Source organism: Musca autumnalis, unplaced genomic scaffold (genome assembly GCF_047663935.1).
Source record: "Musca autumnalis isolate F117 unplaced genomic scaffold, ASM4766393v1 scaffold_4, whole genome shotgun sequence".
Taxonomy (NCBI): Eukaryota; Metazoa; Arthropoda; class Insecta; order Diptera; family Muscidae; genus Musca; species Musca autumnalis.
In genome coordinates, this window is record NW_027411977.1 from 91,797,952 (window position 1) to 91,813,494 (window position 15,543).

At 36.4% G+C, this 15,543-nt stretch overlaps 1 protein-coding gene across 4 annotated transcripts in view; it reads left to right on the forward strand.

The window, feature by feature from the left end:
* stj (voltage-dependent calcium channel subunit straightjacket) overlaps positions 1-15,543 on the forward strand; it is a 168,729-nt gene that overhangs the window by 53,897 nt on the left and 99,289 nt on the right. For 2 of the 4 annotated variants that reach the window (XM_073984681.1, XM_073984682.1), the window contains exons 6-9: positions 995-1,444; positions 1,728-1,868; positions 12,381-12,464; positions 12,790-12,846. In XM_073984681.1, coding sequence (XP_073840782.1) covers positions 995-1,444; positions 1,728-1,868; positions 12,381-12,464; positions 12,790-12,846 — 732 coding nt within the window. The remainder of the gene's footprint in view (positions 1-994; positions 1,445-1,727; positions 1,869-12,380; positions 12,465-12,789; positions 12,847-15,543) is intronic. The other 2 variants (XM_073984683.1, XM_073984684.1) reach the window with 1 other exon arrangement.

Sequence of the window (15,543 nt, forward strand, 5' to 3'; positions counted from 1 at the left end):
GAATATTTTGGGGATGAATTGAAAGAAAGTTGGTAATTTGTGCATTAAACAATACGACTGGCGACAAACATATATTTAAGTATGTGTATATTGTCATTTAAAAAAAAATACATATAAACAAAAACAAAAAGAAAAATAAAACAAAACCAAGTGGCAATTCAATACATGTGCTTTCGCAGCATATTGCTTCCGCCCTTATAAATCTCTGTCGATAAACCATGGATCTACGTTATGCTGTGTTGTTTTTCGACAGAATTATAAACCAAAGCAGTCTGACAGGAAAGTGAACGAAAAATATACGAAATTGAGGCAAGCCTATTTCAGTCTGGAACTCAGCAGGACAATTTCTACCTGGATGATGTAACAACGTTAAGAATTGAAAATAATAATGATTATCTCTACAAAGGTTTTAGTAAAACAATCTATACAATTATAAATAATTGGAATTTATTGAATTTCAACTATGACGATGGATTCTGTTAAGTTATTTTGTTATTCATATTTCTTTAGCAAATAATTTATTGTTTATTGTTATTATTTTTATTTCACTTTATTATATATAAACTTATTTTATTTAATGCCCAACATGAATGCCGCATAATTTTCGATATCACCAAATTAATTTAATTTGTTTTTTTCTTTGATTTCAAAAATATTTTTTCTATGCTCTTCTTATGCCAAATAACCAAAAAATACTCAACAACAACCTGCATCTCAACAACAACAAAACAAACAACATAAACACTTTTTATGTTTTTTTCCCTTTGCAATTGTACTGTGTTATGGCCTTATACAAACAAACAAAACCAACAAAAATGCATTGGCACAATAAACTTATTCTATATATTTTTTGTTGTATATATAAATATATACACAACTGCTTACACATACACACATATACCTACACATACACCCACAAACATGATTTAAAAATGCGTATACGTATTCGTGTGTATGTACACCGACTTCGACTTCGACGACGACAATGTATAAGGCAAATCTTGGCAACATTCGAGAGCTCAAAGAGGGAATTGAGACAGTTAAAACCGTGTCGATCGCCAACTTCACCGCTGCATTGACAAAAGCCTTTGAGGTTTTGGAACAATTTAGGACCGAAAATCATGGGGCTCAATGCAATCAGGCAATCATGATCGTTAGTGATGGGGCACCGTTTAGCTATGAAGAAATTTTTGAACTTTACAATTGGCAAAATCTACCATATAAACCGGTGCGGGTATTCACCTATCTAATTGGCAAGGAAGTGGCCGACGTTAAGGATATCAAATGGATGGCATGCGCCAATCAGGGCTATTATGTCCACTTGGCCGATACGGCAGAAGTCCGGGAAATGGTATTGAATTATATACCGGTTATGGCAAGACCACTGGTTTTGGGAAGACATGATCATCCGGTAATATGGACACAAGTTTATGCTGATGTTGAGGTAAGTTGAAAAAGCAAAATGTGTATTGTTTTGCAATATGGGTAAGTGAACAAACAGGTGTTCAATATTTATTGAAAAAATCAAGAAGTTTGTATCTCCCCACCTTAGTTTGCATTATTGTCATTAAAATTCCACAAATGTCAAATTATAGCAAAAAATTAGTAAGAGAAGTTGAAACGTATAAGACGATATTTTCAACAGAATGGCTATTAGGCTGCATATACTGAAAACGTCTTTTTTAATTTTTATATGTTTTCCGCTTACAACAAAACTTTAATTGTAGGATACGGAAATGTCTGACTACCTGTGGCAGAATGAACAAAATAACGACCAAAAAGAAAATATTCTTGAATATCGTCGAGTAAGCTTTCGCATGCTGGATCCGGATGAAGTGCGACGTCGTGAATATCGCAGAATGAGAAAGGTAAGTACAATTAATTTATATGTAATTACATACACTTACTTAGGTAACTCAATACAAAACAATTATTTCATAAGCCGTGGTAAGAAAAGATTTTCAATCGTTTACTTTGTCTATTTAATACTACGCTTTTCGATAGTTTCAATGTGTGTGTTTAGTTCGAACTTTTGGAGGGACTGAACTGTTTATGTGTACAATAGGGTTATGACTTTTTGACCTTGTTTTCTAAAAATGATCTCATCTACAATAATGAGGGAACTTTTGCCTATAAATGTCTAAAATAACGTTTAGTCTATTAAAATATTAACAAATGAGCAAAGGCTATAGTCAGGACGGGGCAGACTATGTAATACCCTACACCACTATCTCTGTGCATAAGCTTTCCACTGCTAAACATTTACTTTAGGGAATATTATCCAACTATCACCAAATTCTTTGGGATCATCATATGCCACAAAAATTGCGACATGTAGCGTAATTACAAAAAAAGATGGAAAATTGGATGCATTAGGGACTATTGTGATATCTGTTTTGTTTGATCATCTTTAGCAACCTACTTTGTATCTATGTAAAGGCGATATTTTCATCTTACACTCATACGCTTTGCCGTTGGTATACCCTACTAGAAGCCGAGATATTCGCAAAAGAATACAACTTTGAATTTTTCTCTACATGTATTTTTGTCTATTCCGACCCCTGAATATTTTCCGACCATCACCAATAGGCTTCTTCCTCTGTGGCACTAGCATCAACTCCCAAAACATTTCCGACTTTTGCGATATCCCTATCTTTTGACCACTTACGCTAACCTAGTTTGCATCAATGTAAAGGAGAACTTTTCTTCTTCCATTGTCGAGCTTTCCTTTTGGGATACCCTACTGGAAACGGAGATATTCGCATATAAATAAAATTTTGAATTTTCTCCATAAAGTTACGACTTTTTGACATTTTTTCTTAAAAATGATTTCCTGTAGTAAGAATGAATGAACTTTGTCCTATTAATGCCTCCACATAAGTTGTTTACCCATTAGGGTTACGACTTTTTGACATTTTTTCTTAAAACTTATTTCCTGTAGTGAGAATGAATGAACTTTTTTCTATTAATGCCTAAAATAACATTCATTCCATTTTATTTTAAAAAAGGTTCCACACAAATCACTTTGAAAAAATGTTTTTGAAAAAATTCTATGAAATTAAAAAAATTTCTCAAAAAAATTATTTCCTGTTGCACAAATGAATGTCATTTTGCCTATTAATGACTAAAATAACTTTTATTTAATTTAAATTTTTAAAAAGGTCCCGCACAAACCATTTTTTTAATTTTATTTAAATTTTATCATAAAGTTATATATAATATTAAATGATATATATGTTATAATACGATGAAAAGGTTAGTGAGAAGCAAATGGTTATGTTATTTTGGTTATGTCGTGTGCCCCCATACCTTGTTTTCAGTAAAATGTTAGCTTATAGTGACTTCAACAAATTTTCAAAAGTTCTGAAAAATAAAAACTTTAAAAGCTTTTTGTGTGGAAGCTTTTTTATTGAATCATTTTATAATTATGATTTTATACAATAGGGTTATGACTTTTTTACAACCTCATATCCCTGTATCATAGCGTGATGAGTTTTGCCATAACATTACATAAAATCATATTTATAAGGTGATTCGCTGAAAAATCTCACGCACAAAATGATTTTAAAATATGAATTTATCAAAATTATGGACAATTTTTTGAAGTCACTGTAAGCAGATATACAATTGAAAACAAACTTTAGAGTCACATGAGATAATTAAACTGACATAATATTTATTTGTCACTAATTTTCTTCAATTCTGAGAATCGTAAAAATGTCGTAAACGCTTTTATTAAAAGATATAATTTTTTAACAAAAAACAAAAAATTTAAAATTTTTTTAAAGTGGTTTGTGCATGACCTTTCTCAATATTTGAATGAAATAAACATTATTATAGTTATAAGTAGGCTTATATTTATTCATTCGTGCAACAAAAAATAATTTTTGATTTTTTTTTCATTTCATACATTTTCTCAAAAAATTATATTTTTAAAATCGATTTGTGCGTGAACTTTTTTTATATTTCAATGGAATAAACGATAGCGTAGTAATTATTAAGCTGAGTACACATTGCCAGTTTTGAATGACAGCTTTGCTCGAATAATCGGTTGCTTGCCAGTGTGACCGTTCATTTTTGTCATTCATCATGCTCCCACAAAAAATTTTGTGGTTGTTGGACAGTCAGGTGTTGGTTGTATGATGGTATGATAGTGTGAACCAAAAACGTCATTCAAGGAATAAATTTGCAGTGTAATTATCAAATAAAAATGAAGAATTCGTGTGTTTTATTATATTTGGAGAATTACTATTGGAATTGGCGATACACGCGGTCATAACAAAAGAAATTTGACGATACAGTGAACGGGATAACAAGGAAGAAAGCAAATGGGCAAATGGTTCTGTGGATGACAACAAAACAAAAAGTAAAAAAATTAATTTCTGCATTGTGCTGCTGAAAAAATATAAAAATCTCCCGGAGTTTGAATTGTGTGTGCGGTACTAATAGATGTGGAAATATCTATACATAAAACCAAATTGTGAAAGGAGTGAATATTATAAAAGGAAAAACGAGATGGTTCTGTGGATGACGCCAAAGCAAAAAGAAACAAACAGATTCGGGTATTGTGCCAATGGAAAAATGTGCTCAATATCTTCCGGTGTCTAAATTGAATGTGCTATACTAATAAATGTGCTGTATTAATAAATAAATGCTTGTGCAAATTCATTATATGTGTATTTTTAATTTAGTGGGAAGTCATGGGTCGCTGAGTAGGGATTTTCATGGACAACATTCCCAAATAAATAGAAAATAGCCATATATTTGTTAATATGCATAGTTTGTGGTTGCCAGCGCCCATATTTATTGAGCAAATTTTACAACTTGACTGACGGCTTGGCATCCAACATGAATGATAATGTGACCGCTCCGTAAAACCCAACAAAACTGAAGCAATCGATATTTTCGAAAAATCGTCAGTCAAAACTGACAATGTGTACTGCACTTTAGGCAAAAGTTCATTCATCCCTTCTACAGGAAATCATTTTTGAGAAAAAATGTCAAAAAGTCATAACCCTATTATACAATCTTAGGTAAAAACTCATCTAAATATCATACAGGAATACGAGGTTGTAAAAAAGTCATAATCCTATTACTCATTCCGAGCTCTGAAAATTACCAAAATCAATAGGGTTCTTTTTCTATGAGCCTCCCATCAACGTCCAACATATCGTGATTATCCTATCAAAATTCCGACTGTAGCGTGATTACAAAAAATTGAAAAATGGGATGTATTACCGACTATTGTGATATTTCCGTTATTTGGCCACCTATGCCAACCTTCTTTGCATCATTGTAAAGATGGGATTTTCTACTTTCATAGCCATTTGCTTTTGGAAAGTCCTCAACCAAAGTTGTGATATTGGTCATTATAATTAAAATCGCAAAAATTAAAAGTTGGGTTTTATTTGCGACAATTTTTACTTTACATCGCTAGAAAAGTGATATTTTTTACTTTCATTCTAAGGGTTTGCTTTCGGTATACCCCTTATAGAAGGTGAGATATTTGCTTTTTGCTAAATATTATCCGAGCTTCACCAAAATCAATAGGCTTCTTCCTTTCCGGGACGCCATCAACACCCAAAATTTGGTGACGATCCGATCAAAATTACGACCTGTAGCGTGATAACAAGGTTTAGATGGACAGACGGACGGACACACACAGCCAGATCGACTCAGTTCGTCGAGACAATCATTTTGGTATATATAAGTATGAGTCTACGACCATTATTTCGATGCGTTACAAACTTTTTGGCCAAAACCAACTTATAATACCCACCCCACATAGTGGTGTAGTGTATAAACAGGTCACACACAAACGAATTCTCAAAAAATTATTTCTTGTTTCACGAAAGAATGACCATTTGCCTATTATTGACTATAATAACTTTTATTCCATCTAAATGTTGAAAAACGTCCCGCACAAACTACTTTCAATTGATATGATATATGAAATAAAATTATATATGGTATAAAATGATATATATTTAATGATATGATGTTAAATTTAGTGAGAAGCAACAGGTTATGCCATTTTGGATATGTTGTGTATCTCCCAAGCTTATTTTTAGTTGTATATCAGCTTTTAGTGACTTCAAAAGGATTTTTAAATGTCTTTGTGCCTGAATTTTTTTGTCGAATCACCTTATAATTAAGATTGTATCTAATATTAGGTAAAAACTCATCAAAATATGATAGAGGAATGTGAGGTTGTAAAAAAGTCATAACCCTTGTGTACAACCATCAAACTACGTAAAATCCTGGATATACCGTTCAATGGGTGTAGAACGTAGACCTATACCGCACAGTGATTCAGGAATCGGGTTTCCTGGCCAAATTCCAAATTTTTTATCGTCACCGATTGTTAATTTGTATATGCGATTCGATAGTATGGGACATATTGAAACTAAGGAAACAAAAAAATTAGGTCAAAATATTGGAAGACGAACATTTTTTTCGCAATTTTGGAAAATACGTAAATTTTGCAAATTTCTGGAGAAAGATATATCTATTTCACGGAAACTATAACATATATTGTGTTCATTGTGTTTTTATTACGTAGGTACGATTGTTTTCATTAACAAATTGCCGTAGCGTTTACACGAAGTGAGCTATTTTATTTCTCAGGTACTAAATTTTAGTGAAATTTCAAATTTAGTGGGCTAGATCTTATAGGGAACAAAGTGCCGTTTTCACAGAATGATGCCCGAGAGTGTCCCCTTCAGCCCCTTTATACTTTTGTACCCATCCTGTTCCTTCCCTTTAACCCTTTTTATACCCTCAGCCTTTAGGCTAAAGAGGGTATTTACACTTTGATACTACCAAAAATGTGCCTCATCGAAATAATGGTTTTAGACCCCAAGTATGTTTGTACGATATCCGTTTCAGACAATTTTGAGTAGATCTAGCAATGTCCGTCCGTCTGTCTGTCTGTCTGGCAGGCTGGTGCGCACGATAACTCTCGAACGGATCAATCGATTCGGTTCAAATTTTGGGTATCGAAATATTTTGTCCAGGTTCGATTTAAGTTCGAAGATGGGCCATATAGGTCCACCCCTTAAGGTACCTCCCCCACAAATGTTCAAAAATTGTCGCAAAACTTGTGCGCACGATAACTCTTGTAGGGAATGACCGATTTGGTCCATACTTTGCACATCGTGTAATTCCAATATGGACTCAATCGGTCCACTCCTTCGGGTACCTCCCACACAAAATTTCGGAAAAGTTCAGTTTAGGACCTGGTCTCAAATCACTTTGATTTTTGTTTACGCCAGTTGTATTCGCTGTCCTCTATAGAACGCTGTAAGTTTCATTAGGGGCAAGTCCATACTTCCTAAGAAAATAGCCTGAAAGTTACAAAAAACCCTATGACACCGTGTGTAGTGGTTGGAGCGCAAGATAACTCTCGAACGGATGAACCGATTCGGTTCAAATTTTGGCTTTTCTTAATAATTTGTCCAAACTTAGTTTAAGTTCGAAGATGACCTATATCGGTCCACTCCTTCCGGTATCTCCCACACAAAAGTTCCAAAATGTTCGGAAAATTTGTACGTACGATAACTCTTGAAGGAAGTAACCGATTTGGTCCATACTTTGCACATTGTGCAATTTCTACCAGATTTAGATGTGGTTCCAATATGGACTCAATCGGCCCACTCCGTCGGGTACCTCCCACACAAAATTTCGGATAAGTTCTGTTTAGGACTTGCTCGCGAATCGCTTTGATTTTTGTTGCAACAACTTGTATTCACTTCCCCCCATACGACGGTACAAGTTTCATTAGGGGCAAGTCCATACTTCCTGAGAAAATGGCCGGAAAGTTGCAAAAAGCCCATATGACACCTTGTGTAGTGGTTGGAGCGCGAGATAACTCTCGAACGGATCTGTCGATTCGGTCCAAAAATTGGTCTTCGTAATATTTTATCAAAACATAGTTTAAATTCGAAGATGGGCTATATCGGTCCACTCTTTCAGGTATCTCCCCCACAAAACTTAAAAAATGCTCGGAAAAGTTTTACGCACGATAACTCTTAAAGGGAGTGACCGATGTAATATATACTTTGCACATCCTAATATATCTACCAAATATAGATCAGGTTCGAATATGGACTATATTTGTCTACTCCTTCTGGTACCTCTCACACAAAATTTCGGATAAGTTCACTTGAAGACCTGCTCTCGAGTCCTTTGATTTTTGTTGAAGCGATTTGCATTCGCTACCTCCATTACGACGGTAAAAATTTTTTCAGGGGCAAGTCCATATTTCTTGGGAAAACAGCCCGAAAGTTGTAAAAAACCCCTATGTCACCATATCTGGCGGTCGGAGAGCACGATAACTATCGAACTGATCAACCGTCATATTATATCCATATTATATCCAAACTTAGTTTCATGGGGCAATACCGGTCCACAACTTTCGGTACTTCTCCCCAATGTTTAAAAAATGTCACTAAAATGCTAGGACGGTATGACTTGAATGGGGCAACCAATTTGATCCAAACTTTGGATCTCCTAATATTTTATCAAAATTTAGTTTAACTTCTAAAATGGCCCATATCGATCCTCCCTAAGGGTTGCTGCCCCACAAAAGTTCAACATTTGTGTATTAGTGCAGTTAATTCCTAATCCACATTTTTGTCGGCAAGTTCAAATGCCCAAAAAGGGCCACAAAATTCTGAAGGGACCTTAAATACATTTCGCTTCACATTGGCTGAGGGTATATATCTGTCGGCAAAGCCGACTGACACATTTTTACTTGTTTTAAATAAAAATCGGTACGATAATGTGGCTAAAACTCTCAAAATACCAAAAATCGGGAGGAACAGTTTTATGGGGGCTAAATGAAGACCGATACTGAAAAATATAAGCCCTATAAAAGACAAAATGCCAAGTTTCAGCAATTTCGGTTATATATTGAGGACACAACCTTCAAAAAAACTCGACAATCGCGAGTTACCCTACTATGGGAACTCAATGAAAATTTGGACCTATGCTGATAAATCTCTTCTGAAATTTTTTATATCCCCATCGAAGACCAAATACCAAATGTCATCCATTTCAGTTTGATAATTACGCTGAAACCTTCATAGTACCGAAAATCGGGAGGGACCGGCCTATGGGGGCTATATGAAGAAGTGGAGGGATACCGCCAAATTTCTCGTAACAAGTTGTAGACCACAACGAAGACTAATTACCAAATTTTTACCATTTCGGTGCGATATTGAGGCCACAGCTTTTAAAAACCGAAACCAAAACGTGGGCCTCTATAGCCCATTTTTAATATCGCACATCCTATTCGTAATATAAACTTCGGTACTAAAGTATAGAGCTCCATCTTAAATATTGCAATTAATTTTTGGCTCTTCCTATCTACTACACAAATCCTCACCCTGTTCCCCTCGGACTACGCGAAGACGTCACTGTTGGCATTGTATAGTCCAGAACCTATAATTTTGTAGACATATGACTACTGAATTAAAGCAATGGTGCAGATTCATCTGTACAATGCGTTGTTGTTGTCGTAGCAACGCAATTATGTTCGTCCGTGTATTATTTCAATTATCAGGTTCTGGTTCCTCTGTATGCAGACTCAAAAGTTCTGCAATTTGAATAGGTTGCGTCCATAAAGAATCAGGAGGCAGGTGAATGAGGTTAGATGGGCACCGTATAGTCGTGTGGTCCCAATCTACATGCCGGACATTTGATGGGTTTCGTAGCTTCGAGCCCAATACGAACTGAGGCGGCTGCATCGTCCGGATCTTAACTGGGCTAAAATCACTCGTGCTTGCTTTGGCAGCTGGCGTCCTTCTGCTGCGATGGATGGGTGATGTCCCAAATTACGGCATTCACACGGTATCTCTGTACTGCCTTCATCAGTGTGGACCTTTTTTTCTGACGTACCAGGATGGGGGAATTCCTCTGCTATTGCTAGACCGAACTCGAAAAAATATTGAAAAATATGAAAAGTTTAATTTTTGACCAGCGATAACACCCAAACAGGTACTACATCGACAACATTCTGTTGTGTTCAGGCGCTAGTAAAATCTTCGTCTCCTCATGAAGATGGAACACAGGTGTCATGAGGAGACGTCCTGTTACAGTCATCAGGACGGCATTCAGGCAGCTTTGAATATTCATCCACTGCGTAGCGCTAACATTTGCGTATCTTACAACAGTCCTGCCTATTGTTTTGTGAGAGGTCAAAAAGATTTCTTTATCAGCACCTCAAGTGCCAGCAACATTGTTCCTACTTCTGATCTTATCGCTAATAGGTGTGGTTGCTCGGACGATTTAAACATACAATGTTTTCGGGTAGTTTGTTCAGTGGAATATTTATCCATACAAAGCAAATTTAGATGTTTAAATAGAAAAATATCAAGAGGGCTTTAGTAATCGTAGTCCTGTAATGCTGTTGTAGTACTATGCATTTTCCGGAATCCATGTGATGTTGGGCAATTATAAAAAAAACTTCCAATCGCAGGTAGGAGTAGTGGCTCAAGAATCTTTACTACTGCTGGCATCCTTGCCTAGCTAAAGTGGCTGGACCACCCTGTCCATTTTCCAGTCTTCGGGTACGTTGTTGCGACAGGTTGAGAACTATAGTGAGATACTTGACTCCCGACACAAGCAGCTGTTTCAGGATTACCATGGAGATTCTAGCAGGGTCCAAGGATTTGGATGACACTCGCAACATCATTCATTTTAGATTGTGGTGGTTCATCCTCGGCAAGAAAATATTTAATGCGATAAAGTACTCTTCTCTTCGCATTGTCACTCCTGGGGTGCTCCACAATCTGTCGATTATAAATTGCGCACCTCGTAGCACCAGTCAGTGTAACTTCGCCAAACGTGACTGAGATCCTATCTTTTTTTCAGGGTTCGAGAGTTACTTAACCGTTGCCCCCAATTCAGTTATATCGGCTCCAACGTTGCAACTGTTTACATGATTTAACCCCTTGTTCCGCTGATGCTCACCGACCAACCTGTTATCTTCTTGTGTCAGCTCCCTGGGGTCACTGGAGTTGGCATGACGAAGTTCAGCACGCATTATTTGTACCGTGGATTAACTAAACTAAACCTTACGAAATTAGAAGACAACAGAGTCTTTATTGATAAAATACTAGTTTATAATCTACTTGTGTTTAAGTGCGATGAGAATATATTTAATTGGTATAGTTTAGGATTGAACGTTGGTGTGTAGATATTCGGGGATTTATTGGGTGTTCGGATGTAACTAATCGGAAACACGATGTATTCGCATTCGTTTGTAGACAATCGGTACACGATGTATTCGGAGTTCGGTCGTTGGTGATAGGTGATACGATGGACTCGGTGTTCGGTTGTCGGTGATAGGAGATAGGATGGATTCGGTGTTCGGCTGTAGATGTTCGGGAACACGTTGTATTCGGTGTTCGGCTGTGAATGATCGTTGATACGATAGGTTCGGTTGTTGATGCTCTGGAACACGATGTATTCGGTGTTCGGCTGTGGATGATCGGGAACACGATAGGTTCGGTTGTTGATGCTCGGGAATACGAGGATTCGGGTATTAGTTTAGAGTTATGATATAATGCCTACCATACGCTACTAGTTTCAAACTGCGGAACAGCTGACCCGAAGGCCCTGTGGAACTGCTGACCCGAAGGCCCAGTGGAACAGCTGACCCGAAGTCCCTGTGGAAGTGCTGACCCGAGGGCCCAGTGAGACTGCTGACGCGAAGGCCCAGTGGTACAGCTGACCCGAAGGCCCTGTGGAACAGCCGACACGAATGTCCTGTGGAACTGCTGACCCGAAGGCCCAGTAAAACATCTGACCCGAATGCCCTGTGTATGTGTCAGCCAGCACAACTTAATGGGTAGTTTTCAAAAAGTATTGCCAACAATAAACACCGAATTGGCAGATTTGGAACAACCTTTTGTTCCAACCCGTGCACCAACCCCCCTGCAGTAGTAACCTCCTCCTTCTTAAGCATTTCTGAAATACTTTAATGGCCGGAAGTATAAAGTAAATAAGAATTATATGTTGTGCACGTTAATAATGATTACAGTAAAGTTAGACTGGAACCGAACTCTCCGTTGCGTTACATGTTGCTACACTACGAGTAGATGTAGATGTAATGCAGCGTTTGCTACGTATTGAATAGCTGTTCAGTGGGACTGTATTGTACTGGGTGGTAGCCGGTATTGTGTGTATTATGTACATATATGTATACGTCATTACGTCACGTTACAGATTGTCAGGATTTTTGGATTTGGTTTTGGGGGTATCTTTAGCTTGTTAAAATCATCATCCGATATGTTATTGTTGATTGAGTTTGCAAAGTTTTGTCATATTTTTTTACTGTATTAATTAAAATACCTTCTTTTTCTACATTTTATTAGGCCTGGGACCAACCAACCGACTCCGATATTTATAAGTTTATGACCACCGTTTCAATGCCAGTCTATGATCGTCGCGAGAATGCCGTAAGTATTGATTCATTTATTCATTCATACAAAAATATCTGTTTATCATAAAAAAATATTTTAATTTTTTGGAATTATTGAACTTTTGTAATTCCAATACATGTTTAAGCTTTAAGACACGCCAAAAAATACAACACTAATGCACCGACACTCAAACAACCACTGACAATGTAACAGAAATGTATATTTTTTGTATTTGTTTTAAAAACAACACACCCACACACAAATTCTTCAAATAATTTCAATTAACATTATTAACTGAGATTTTCTTTTTCAATACTAATGTAAAAAACAAAACAAACAACAACTACAATATTTCTAACAGAATATCACCGAACTGGTTTTAATAAATGAAGCCCTATGGGAATTGCAAACACGTGAGGTATTCTAAATAAAATAGAAAACAAAAACGTTTGTCAGCTATAATCGATCCGTTTAATCCAATAGAAATCCATAAAACTTATATAGCGTAAAGCAGTTGTTATAGAATTTCCAGTAAATTTGGCAGAAACAAAGTCGTAAACAGTTGAATAAACTTTGGAATATAATCAAAGTCCAAAAATAGAGTATTTTTTTTTAAAAAAGTTTACCATTTTAGAAGATTTTGGAAAAAAATCGAAAAACAATCCTTATAGAGTACTTTGTCTAACATCAAACGATTGTAACTTAACATATATTTACGTAAATTTGTTTAGAAAGTATTTAACCCACATAAGTATATAGACCAAACAACATATACGAGTATAATAGAAAAACAATGTCGCAGATATTTATTTCTTAAAGAAAAGGTAGATAAATATTGGAACGATACCCATAAAATTTGCAATAAATGGTATATATAAATAGAATTGTAGTTTGGAATAAAGTAATTTAGTTAAATAGCTATACACATGCGGTTTAGAGCAAATATTTCGAATTTAAGATTCGGATCCGATATTTTTTATTTTAAATGATTTACCATCCTTACTCAAATAATTTGAGTCGTATCCCGTATTAAAGTAAATGCTACATGTTTAACCCAAGCTTAAGGGAACTTTGCGTTGACTACACATAATCGTTATCAAGAAGTTCTTGATGGACATATTATATTATTCGAAAAAAGAAATATGGTAGGTGTTGATCTGCATCTCTTTGGTCTGTTGTCGCAAGGTAAATATCTGGTAAATTGTGGATTTCCCAGGTATTGGTATGTCCCAATTATTTCGCTGACCATAGGATTTATCCCACACACTATCGTAAATGCAATAGGAATCAGACTTATGTTTTGAGCATACATTATTCTCTCACGTTCCATTTATCGCAACTGACGCCTCATCGAAGGAATGCAAGTTGATGGTTTTCCCGCTACTTGTGATGATTTATGACGTACATAAACCACTGTTTAAGCAGGGATCCCAACCGTTCCGAGGTAAAAATCGCTACAGACATGTGGTACGTACATATGTGGTATGTAGCGATTTTTACTTCGGAACAGTTGGCATCTCTGCCTCATCAATTACTCGGGGAATAAAAATGTGTCAATTGGTTCCCTTCGCTTTACGTGGGGACGATTTTGAATTAGTAAGGCTTAGAACTAGTTCTGGACTAATTTATTTGCGACAATTGGAATTTTCATTGCTATCAGGATACCCCGAATTCTTCTCTTCGGTAGCATCACGACACTCCAGGTCATACCATGGGTTTCTTGTTGGAGGTCTCTGTTATCCAATTATGAATTTTGCGGCAGTGTGCATGGAATGGACCGGAGTAACCGATTCGGTACATCCTAATAATTTCATCAAACTTAGTTTAAGTTCGAAGATCCTCTCAATATTTTCTATTACGACGGAACAATTTTTTCGGGGAAAAGTCCATATTTCCTGAGATAATGGACCAAAATCTGTAAAAAAACCGGTCAGTCCCAATGAAAATGACTGACGATACAGAAACTTTGCAAATCGTAAATTTTTTCGAATTGTACGTCAACTTCCCAGATGGTCTGCGTTGGACAGCATCTATACCACCATCACAAAGTTTAATATTTCGCTTAAGTGCAGTTTAAGGGCTGTGTAAAAATCTTTTTAATTGTTTTTGCTACTGGTGATCCTGTTTTCAGAGATGCTATTATTTTCGCGGGCAAGTTCGACCTTCGTGACCAGTTAAATTGTCTGGTGGGCGTGATAAATAAGAAGGGAATGAATTCCAACATAAGATTCACTTTTAAACCAGTAGGAAAAGACCAAAGTCGGGCGGGGCCGACTATGTAATACCCTACACCAGTCGAAATATGTAAAAATGGAATAATTAGTATACATCCCAATACGCAAATTGGAGCCATATTTGGGGAAAATCGTTAAAATACCTAAAATCGGGAGGTACCGTTATATGGGGGCTACAAAAAACATGGACCTATCTTAACAATTTTAAGTGGCGAAATTTCGTGGCCACCGGGAACCACATATGTAAAATTTCAGCTAGTTCAAGCAAAAAATGTGGCTAAGATCCCTAAAATACCTTAAATCGGGAGGTATCGTTATATGGGGACTATACCGAACCGTGGACCTATCTTGACAATTTTTAGTGGAGCCATTTCGCGGCCATTGAGAACCTCAAATGTAAAATTTCAGCTAGTTTGGGCAAAAAATGTGGCTAAGATCCATAAAATACCTTAAATCGGGAGGTATCGTTATATGGGGACTATACCGAACCGTGGACCTATCTTGACAATTTTTAGTGGAGCAATTTCGCGGCCATTGGGAACCTCAAATGTAAAATTTCAGCTGGTTTGGGCAACAAATGCGGCTAAGATCCTTAAAATACCTTAAATCGGGAGGTACCGTTATATGGGGGCTATACCAAAACTTGGACCGATATAGCCAATCTTCGAACTTGATCTTCCGACGGCTAAAAAAATGGTATTCCCCAATTTTCAGCGAAATCGGTTAACAAATGCGACCTGTATGTTGTGAACGGACGGACATGCATAAATCGACTCAGAAAACTATAGAAGGAACTATGGGTCTATCTCGCTTCCTTTTGTATGTTACATACAAATGCACTAACACATAATACCCCTTACCACATAGTGGTGTAGGGTATA